Source organism: Ananas comosus, linkage group 3, assembly GCF_001540865.1.
Source record: "Ananas comosus cultivar F153 linkage group 3, ASM154086v1, whole genome shotgun sequence".
Lineage (NCBI taxonomy): Eukaryota > Viridiplantae > Streptophyta > Magnoliopsida > Poales > Bromeliaceae > Ananas > Ananas comosus.
Genome location: NC_033623.1, coordinates 9128735 through 9139478, shown reverse-complemented (window position 1 = coordinate 9139478; position 10744 = coordinate 9128735). Strand labels below are relative to the sequence as shown.

General features: G+C 41.0%; 1 protein-coding gene across 4 annotated transcripts in view; it reads right to left on the bottom strand.

Moving 5' to 3' along the window:
• Positions 1 to 10744, bottom strand: part of LOC109707341 — a 42281-nt gene that overhangs the window by 8224 nt on the left and 23313 nt on the right. Inside the window, exons 3-6 of one of the 4 annotated variants that reach the window (XM_020228535.1) lie at positions 10302 to 10405; positions 9725 to 10225; positions 9566 to 9638; positions 187 to 451 (exon numbers count right to left, since the gene is read on the bottom strand). In XM_020228535.1, coding sequence (XP_020084124.1) covers positions 10037 to 10225; positions 10302 to 10405 — 293 coding nt within the window. In that variant the 3' untranslated portion in view covers positions 187 to 451; positions 9566 to 9638; positions 9725 to 10036. Of the gene's footprint in view, positions 1 to 186; positions 452 to 2103; positions 2201 to 9438; positions 9639 to 9724; positions 10226 to 10301; positions 10406 to 10744 lie in introns of those variants that run through there. The other 3 variants (XM_020228533.1, XM_020228536.1, XM_020228534.1) reach the window with 3 other exon arrangements.

The following is a 10744-nucleotide window of genomic DNA, read 5'->3' as shown; positions in this document are numbered from 1 at the left end:
CTACTAAGACTCAACCCTAGGCTCTGATACCACTATAATCTGTCACACCCGGGTACCAGCGGAAGTATATCCGGTACGTGCACAGACCCACCATACACCTACAGTATATAAGGCGTCTACAAGAACACAAGTCGATAGGAAGAAAACATAGAAAATCCTATCCTGATATCAGAGCAAAGTACAAGTCGATATACTATCAGCAAAAGAACAAAGAGTGTACAATCCAAAATCTCGACTAAAAGAGAAGGTATCATAACTAAAGTAACAGTCCAAAAAGTACATATACATGACGGGGTATACAAAAGAAGATACAATGGTAGTCTGTCTATACATGGGGATATCACCCTCGGCCGTAGCCCGAGTAGCAAGGTGATCGACTAGCATGCTCCTAGCAATGTCTAGCTAGACGCGACTCCCTTGCCACGATCCCTAGCCTCTCCTATAGATGGCTCTGTAAAAATAACAACAAAAAGGGCGTGAGAACTATAAACAATAGTTCATAGTGGGTAAGCCGCCAGCTTCGGCGAATTACACCACTAGGCTCATGATGTATTAAATGAAAGCGAAAGCAGTAATTGCATGATATATAATTATGCAATGCTAACCGGTAATGAGTATGAATGTACCGTGTAATTATAGTCTCAACAGTAATGAATCAAGTGAATAATAGAAGCATAGCAACTATGATAAGCATGAATATAAGCATAAACGTGCAAGTAACTACTGTACACTGTAACTGATAATCATTCATTACTGTCCAATTTTCTTTAGCACTTTCCTTTCATTCACAGGGATCTACACAAGGTAGTCCAGCTTGCGCCGCGCCTAATGGCCCCGTGGTAGTGTACACTACCTACGGCAATCCACTTCGGCACCCAATCCCGCACGGGCGAGCAACTGTCGCGTAGGCCAACTCCGGAGTGCCGGCTTGTAGGGAGCTACCCTCACAAGCATGTGCGAATGAGCACGATGGCAAGCAAGCAAGGTCCACAATTCAACATGTCTCAACTGTCACAATTTAACGCACAATATTCTCGCTCTCGATCTTTTGATCGGAATTTCAATATAACCAATATTGACAACAACTAGTATCCACTAGATTAGCAAACATGAGAGAGTAATGCTAGTTAATATATGGCATTAAAATCTTTCCACTATCATGACACTATCAATATAGTCACATGGCATGTCGTTGTTCTCTACTTTACAAAAGCATAATTATCATGTCCATTAGTTATTTACTTAACTAAAGATAAACATAAACATAAGCATAAGTACAATTATGCATGAATTCTCTCTACTTCATAGAGGTTCTATTCAATGTTATGGCAACGAAGTTCCAAACAACCATATTGTGCCAATATCGCCCAACTATATTAATTCCATACATATAGAACATAGGGGAGCTCCACTTGCTTTGGTTAGGTCAAACACACCTAATACTAAGCTCCAAACAGCCTAAGAGATGCTCCAAACTCAGCTCAAACGGTCCCTGGACCTGCTGAAAACAAAACATCAAACCGCGTCGGAACGATTACTTAGTAATCCAATTTCGGCTCCAATGGCGCATAGTACAAAGTAATAATTTAATCCCCTGCTTCGGCTAGTTTAATACCTCAAGTCGAGTCTTCAAGAGCTTCCACAGGTCAGCTAAAATCACTGCAAGAGTCGATCACACTCCTGCTGCGAACAACGTCAAAACGGCATTAGAATGCTCTTATGCGAGCTTCTATAGTCGAATTCTTGTAATTTCAGCTTCCTAACAGAAATTTTAGCTTACCTTTAGTTGGAACACCTTCCAAACTAGTCCCCCTGGTCACCAAAATAGCCCCAAGTGGTTCGAGAACCTGCTGCGAAGAAACAAGTTCAAACTGCATCACTTCGCTCCAATAATCCGCGTATAGCTTCGAATTAGAGTCAAAATTCACTAATTATCCATTTGAAGCTTTAAAGCAATTTAACCCTAGTCTAAGATGGTTAATTCACAGCCAATTAACTTAGCTCTAACTGCTGAAATCTCTGTCTAACACAGCTGGAAGTAAAAACCTGAAATCGATACTTAAATCGACCAATATCACGTCGATAAGGAAGAACTTGAGCCTATTACCTTCTCAGGCCTCCAACCAGCAACCTACTGGTTCAGGGCTACGAAAAGCCTTCCAAAACACTCTCTCACGCATCCATGAAGGCTCAGCGACACCTGCTAACAGCGAAGAACGAGCGAGACGATGGAAATAAGCGAAATCGCCGATTTCTTCGTAGAGAGAGAAAAACCCTAGTGAGAGAGAGAAAGGATGGTGGAAGAACACCCCTCTGAGCTCCAGCAATCCCTACTGAGCTCCTGTGGTCGTGCTGGCCTTAAGGGATAAGAACAGGAGGTGAAAAGACCAAAATAACCCTGCTGCCACGCAGCTGCAGCTGCTGCTGCTTGCTGTACCGGTACAGGGTAATGTCTGTATCGGTACACAATGCAGAAAAGATTGAATTTCGCCAATTCAACGCACTTTCTTGCTTCTAGCTTTCCAATCATCCTCTAACTTGCTCAAAAACTTGTCCAAACCTTTTAAAACATGTGGGATAGTTCCACATCTCATGCCACACACTCGAACTCCGCAATTTGCAGAAGTTCAGTGTATTACATTCACCCCACCTAAAAAGAAGTTTCGTCCGCGAAACTGGTAATTACTTACCTCAAGATTCTGTCGAGACAAGATAGGGGTAGTGCTCTAACATCGCACTCTCCAATTCCCAAGTGGCTTCTCGCTCATCATGATTGCTCCAAAGTATCTTCACATACGGTATTCCGCGATTTCGAAGCCGTTTCACTTCTCGAGCTAGTATTGTTACTGGATGCTCCTCAAAGCTCAAATCTTCTCGTAAATCCACTGGAGTACTTTCCAATATGTGGGTTGGATCAAAAATATACTTTCGTAGTGTAGATATATGAAACACATTATGCACTCCTGATAGGTTTGGCGGTAACGCAAGCCGATACGCTACGAGGCCTATCCGTTCCAACACCTCATAGGGTCCAATAAATCGGGGACTTAACTTCCCTCGGAGACCATATCTTTTAATTCCTTTTGTCGGGGAAACCTTTAGGAATACATGATCACCAATTTGAAATTTCAATTCTCGCCGACGTTTATCCGCATAACTCTTTTGTCGACTTTGGGCTGTCAGTAGACGTTCTCGTGCCAGTCGAACTATAGCTTCAGCCTCTTGTAATACATCTGGACCCAAAATCAATCTCTCACCCACTTCACTCCAATGAAATGGTGATCTGCACTTTCTACCATAAAGGGCTTCAAAAGGTGTCATCTGAATACTTGCTTGATAACTATTGTTGTAAGCAAATTCAGCCATCAGCAGGAACTGTGGCTAACTGCCCTGGTAATCAATCACGCAGGCCCTCAACATATCCTCAAGGGTCTGGATAGTACGCTCGGACTGCCCATCACTCTGGAGGTGGAAAGCAGTGCTAAAATCCAACTGAGTACCCAAAGCTTCCTGTAAACTCCTCCAGAAATGTGAAACAAATTGGGTATCTCGGTCAGAAACAATAGAGGCTGGTACTCCATGTAATCGCACAATTTCATTAAGGTACACTTGTGCGAGTCTCTCTCCTGACCAAATTGTATGAATTGGGATAAAGTGGGCAGATTTGGTCAATCTATCAACAATTACCCAGATTGCATCATGGCTTGCTTGTGAACGCGGTAAACTCCATAGTGATCCTTTCCCACTTCCACACTGGTATGAGTAAACTCTGTAGTTTCCCTGCAGGAAGTCGATGTTCAGCCTTAACCTGCTGACAGGTTAAGCATCTGGCCACAAAATCAGCAACTTCCTTTTTCATTCCAGGCCACCAGTAAGTGGGTTTCAGATCTTTATACATTTTCGTACTCCCAGGATGTAAAGTATACGGTGCCCGATGTGCTTCAGTTAGAATCTCCTCTTTAATATCTGGATCTGCTGGCACACAAAGCCTATCGCCGAATTTTATCAATCCCTGATCATCCACTCGAAAATCACCACCATCATGATCAGCAGGGATCTTTGCTCGAATCTTTTGCAGAGACTCATCTTGAGCTTGCTTTTCTTTAATTCGATCGATTAGGATAGGTTGCACTACTAATGACATAAGTCGCCAAGGCGTGTCAGGAGCTACAACTTCCAAATTCAACTGCTCCATTTCCTTTACCAACAGTGGTTGCATGGTTATCGCCATTGCCAAATTTTCCATCGATTTTCCACTTAAAGCATCTGCTACAACATTAGCTTTTCCTCGATGATAAAGGATAGTCAAATCATAGTCCTTGAGTAACTCCAACCATCTATGTTGTCTCAAGTTTAATTCCTTCTGCGTAAACAGATACTTTAAGCTTTTATGATCAGTGTAAACCTCGCAACGCTCGCCATAGAGGTAGTGGTGCCAAAGCTTTAAGGCAAAAACTACAGCTGCTAACTCAAGATCATGTGTAGGGTAGTTCTTTTCATAATCTTTCAATTGGCGAGATGCATAAGCAATTACTCTGCCGTTCTGCATTAGAACACACCCTAATCCATTCAGCGACGCATCACTGTAAATCACATAATCCACTCCAGTAACAGGCAGTGCTAGAATCGGGGCGGTAGTCAATCGTTCCTTCAGCTCTTGAAAGCTCCTTTCACAAGCCTCATTCCACAAAAATTTAGCTCCTTTATGAGTCAGTTGAGTGAGAGGCGTAGACATCTTTGCAAATCCCTCTACAAATCTTCGGTAGTATCCCGCCAACCCAAGAAAACTCTGAATTTCTGTGACACTGGTCGGCTTAGGCCAATCTTTAATCGCTTCAATCTTCTTTGGATCCACAGCTATCCCAGCCTCTGAAATGACATGGCCCAGAAATGCTACTTCTCGAAGCCAAAATTCACATTTCTTTAACTTTGCAAACAGTTTCTTTTTGCGAAGTACTTGCAACACCGTTCTCAAATGACTTTCATGCTCCTCGTCACTTCGAGAGTAGATCAGGATATCGTCGATAAACACGACCACAAACCTGTCCAAATAAGGCTTGAAGACACGGTTCATTAAATCCATAAAGGCTGCTGGGGCATTTGTCAATCCAAATGGCATCACTGTAAATTCATAATGCCCATACCGTGTCCGAAAAGCAGTCTTGGAGACATCTTCTGGTTTGATCTTAAGCTGATGATAACCTGATTGCAAATCAATCTTGGAATATACCTTCGATCCTTGCAACTGATCAAATAAATCATCGATTCTGGGCAATGGATATTTATTCTTGATTGTGACTTTGTTGATCTCTCGATAATCCACGCACAATCGAAGAGATCCATCCTTCTTCTTGACAAATAACACCGGTGCTCCCCAGGGCGATACACTCGGTCGAACAAATCCTTTATCTAAAAGATCTTGTAACTGTGCCTTCAGCTCTTTCAACTCAGCGGGTGCCATCCTATAGGGCGCTTTCGAGATAGGAGTTGTCCCAGGGGCAAGCTCAATCACAAACTCAACTTTCCTATCAGGTGGCATACCCGGCAATTCAGCTGGAAACACATCCTCGAACTCCCGCACAACAGGGATATCATCAATCTTGATGGCTTCACCACCACTCACAGAGATGCTAGCCAAATAGACTACACAACCTCTCCGTATCAACTGTCGGGTTCGCGAAGAGCTAATAGTCATTGCGAACAATGAACTCTGACACCCTTTATAAACAAACTCTTGCTGACCCGGTTCGCTAAAGGTCACCGTTCTGTTCGTGCAATCTATGGTGGCATAATATCGTGTCAACCAATCCATACCCAATACTACATCAAACTCACCTAGTTTGTGTAGTGCCAATAAATCCACTGGCATAATCCAGTCGCCTACCCTGACTGGGCAGCGAGGGCAAAACTCACGAACATCTAGGGTATGGTCAGGTACAATCACTCGTCCCAGATGCAAGGTAGGTGCTAAAGGAATGCTATGCAACTCGGCGAACTGCCGATCAATAAAAGAATGCGAAGCACCAGTATCAAATAATGCACGAACACGAATATCATAAAGCATAATAATACCTGCTACGACCTCCTGTGCTGCTGCGGCGCCCTCGGTCTGGGCGGCATACATCCGCCCACTCGAACCCTGCTGCGAACTCTCCGACTGCCGCTGTCCTGGTGGTCGCCTAGACTGATAGGGCGCTGTCGGGGTCCCCTGGCTCGGAGCTGAAGATGCAGGTGCAGTCGCTGACGAGGGTGCAGGCAAAGAACCTCTCGGGCACTCTGAACGAAAGTGGCCCTCCTGGCCACAAAGAAAACACCTACCCCCACGCTGTGGATACTGTGGCGGTACGTGAGGCCCACCACAGATAACACAACGCGGCGGTCGACGACGCTCGGGTGCTCCACGGGGTGCTGAAGAACCTCGACCCCTCGACTGTCCTGACTGTCCTCTCGGATACTTTGGCGGTCTCCTGAAAGATTGTTGACCACTGCTCTCAGCTGCTGGTCGCTTCCCTTTGCCTCGATCCACGATGTCCCTTTCCTTCATTATCTCTGCCCCCTTCTCAACAATCAAGGCCCGGTTCACTACATCCCTGTAGGTAGAGAGGTTTGACGCCTGGACCAATCTGAAAATCGCAGGTCGCAAACCTACCTCAAATATGCGAGCCTTGTCCTCATCATCTCGAACCACAAAAGGAACGCAGTGCAGTAATCGAGAGAACACTCGCTCATACTCTGCCACTGTCCTGTCTCCCTGCCTCAAATTTCTCAAATCCCTTTCCATCTGCCTCTTCACACTCTGAGGAAAATAGGTCGTCAACAACAATTCCTTGAACCTGCTCCACGTGATAGCAGACAAATCAGTACGGGGATCCTCACGAATATCCACCCACCACCTGTAAGCCTCGCCGTCAAGGTGGTGCGTCGCAAACCACACCCGATATTGCTCCTCAACAAAAGTGTCATAAAATAACTTCTCCATGTGCATTAACCATTTCTCGACCACCCAGTGATCTGCTTTCTCCCCGTCAAAAATACGAGGGTTNTTGGAGTATTTTTTGCATAGTTGGATACACAAACAATTTGTCCTTTTGAATTTTTGATTTAATGGATTATTAACAAAATAGACAATTGTCAAAACTGTGATATATATTATTCTTTAAAAGTGCATGAATTAGATAGAACAAGTGCTATATACAATTGAGTGAGAAAAAATAGAAAATAACAAATAAAAATATGATAAAAAAAAAGCTACTCTGACATTATGTGAATTATGAACAATACTAACATAGAAAGTCGACCAAACATGGTAAGTCAGCCAAACAGAAGCATTTTGGCTTTGGCCTCAAATAAAACAAAAAAAATCTATATGGTCCAACAATAACTATCACCAAGTTATTACAAGCTTGGTTTTACTGGACCCACCTTAGTTAGGATTTACAATGAAATTTATGATCAATAGGTAGTTAATATAAGATTTTCATAAGGAATTAAACTAGCAAAGTTAAATAAACTAGCCAACTAAACAATATAAACAATGCAGGTCATCAAAACAACACCAAATCATGAAGTAAAAACAATTGAATTAATTTAAATAAAATTGAATAAAAAAGTTACAACATAATGGTTTAGAACAAACAACAAGATGCTTCTAGTGCGTCTTGGATGTTGGAATAAGAAAAAACTAAACATCAGCATGATATTTCAAGAATTATACATGTGGTATTGGGTAATCAATGCAACTATGAGTATCAAAGCAGGGAAAAGGCTTGAAACTTGTCCTCTAAAAACACATTTATTGGTTGCTTATTGAATAAAAGGAACTGAAAAACAACATGAATGATGAGAATAAGCAGAACGTGAAATCTCAAAAGTTATAAACGGTCCGGAATTAGATAAAAATTAGCTTATATAGTGATTTTCCTTGAAAAAAAGGAAAACCTTTTTAAGACGAACACTACATATTTTTAGAACTACGGAACACTAACTATTTTTATATACTATCATCTTAAGTGAAGAAAGCCTAGATAGGGAAAGATACCACAAAGTATAATGCATATTTTAATTAGGCTATCAAAATTGTGATATATATTATTCTTTAAAAGTGCATGAATTAGATAGAACAAGTGCTATATACAATTGAGAGAGAAAAAATAGAAAATAGCAAATAACAATGTGATAAAAGAAAGTGCTACTCTGACATCATGTGAATTATGAACAATACTAACATAGAAAGTCAAGCTCCAAATCAAACAAATTGAAAGATTAGATAGTAAAGTAAAAAAAATTTCGCAGAATGTAACACACTGCAAAACTTGCCCATAAGAGCACATGCCAAAAAGACCTCCAGAATTTATCCCCCACTGAGAAGGGCAATAACATGCTTTTTTTGAGAACTGGCTAAGTCCACAATCAAGAAAAGAACCACACAATAATACTAACAGAGTGATGTTAATTAAGAACCAACCATTGCTACCTCTAGCTAAAACCTTTCTTCTCAAATCTTACATTGATGGAAGAGAACTTGGATGATATTTTCAACTTGCCTATAATTGATGAACAATTAGCTACATGGTTGCATTTAATTTTCTTCAATAGCATGTCCTTCTTGTGTACATGCATGTTCTACTCTCATTAAGGGGAAAAAAAAAACAGACAGAGAAGAGAAGCAGAAAAAGGGGGAATAGATCATAGGTGCCAGCAAATCAATTTAGCAGCAGTTCATGTTATTATCATCCCCAAATTCAACATAAACAAGTATTATGCCAATTCGATCATTATCAGATGATGTGCCAGCGATACTCCATAAAAAAAATAATATCAACACCAAATTCGTTATACAACCTAGAAAGATTAGCTAATCAAGTAGAATATTTAGTCATCACTACAACAGAATCTGGTTTGTACTACATTGGTATAAAACCCAAGTCCATATAGCAAACGCCAAACGATAATCAAAGTTTCCCTTCATGTCAGACTAAGTATTCAAGATGATTTAGCATCAGAGTAGGAAAAGTTCAATCAGAAAAGAGAAAAGCAGCTGTCTCTCTGCATTTAAATACATATGCATACAAACATAAATAAATACGGCCATTACACATAACCACCAGTTTACACACATGCATTGATGCAAAAATGCACATGGATTAAAGGCATGCACAGAAACAAGCATGCTTCTACGAATATGTTCTCATGGAAAACTAGATCGTATATTAGAACATATATTATATATGTCATGTGACATTCATTAAGAAAAAATTTACAACGCATATAAAGAGAATCCACAATAAAATTGGCATGGCAGAACAATTCTCCAAGCAAATAAGACAAACGCGGTTAAGGCATGCATGAGTAGGAAATTCCCGACCAAGAAGTACGTGTACAATACAGAATGAGTAGTACATTCAAAACTGGAAAGTATAAAAAAAATATTGAAAATCATCAAAAAAAAAGAAGGTCAAAATTGCATTTTTCAATGTCCCATTAGAATTGTAGCAACAAATCATACCTTAAACCCTATATCTACTCATCTCATTCTATGTGTCAAAGAAACAAATAAAATGCAAACCTTGCAAAGACTTTTAAACTTCATGGCAAGGTTGTCTAAGAGCTAGGCGAGGCCCTCTCCCCTCTTTGTGAAGCTACAATCAATTAAAATAGAAATTTTAATAGTCGATAAATAAAACTTAAATTCAGTTGACTAAAATAAGCAATAGAGTATTTATACTAATAGGATAGCCATCTGCTGTTGATGATGCAGAATGCATATTCTGCAGTCCAGGAATATGTGTCATGATCATTTGCAGCTGAGCTTGAAATTCTGCACAAATTTCTGAACGCATTAATTTCTAAGCGTATCTGCCGCTCCCTCTCCTCTGCCTCTAATCGTAAGCGACATTCTCGCTCCTCTGCCTCGATCCTTAAACAACGCTCGCGCTCCCCCCCTCAAGCCTTAAGCGATGTTCGCGCTCCTCTGCTTCAAGCCTTAAACGTTGCTCTCGATTCTCTGCCTCTTGTTGTTGACGCTCTAATGCACCCCTCAATTCCTCAACCTCTCACCGATAAGCTCTCTAAATTCTGCACCTCTACGCGAACTAGGACGAGGTCCACACCCTGATCCCCGAATATACCCTGAACGTGTCCCACAAGCTTTAGACATTTGCTCCTCAGGGGTTAGTAGAGGTCCCTCATTTTGCAACTGCTCCTTTTCAATATCCTCAAGTGTCTCCTACATTAATTTTAATGTATTTAGTATCAAGAAAAATATAAGCTAGATAAGCAAGTAATAATATTAGTATAATTACAATAACATCCTTTGATCGACTATCCATCCAATCTCCATTATGTCGTAAATGCGTCGCTTTCCAATAGTCTGTCATTTTTGGCTCCGCTTGAGTCACGGGTCTCTCTATCAAAAAGTATATGATTAGTCAAAAAATAACATAATGAATTAGATAAATAAAATGACTAATTGTAAGGACTGAGATTTTTGACAGTGCTACTAAACTTTTTGTTGATGATGTTTATGTGTGTAATTTAATTATATATGTACTCGTCAAGTTTCAGGCGAAAATGAGCTAAAATGGAGAAGATACGCGACTTTTAGTTTTCACTTAAGTGAATAGTAACTCCGGTTTTCCGGAGAAGCCACGGAGTAGCGTTGGCTTCTGGTGCGTATCGGACTCCGTTCATATCAGTCCAATAGCTCGTTTCGACCGGTTCAGCTGTTCTGGAACTAGTGGCGCTG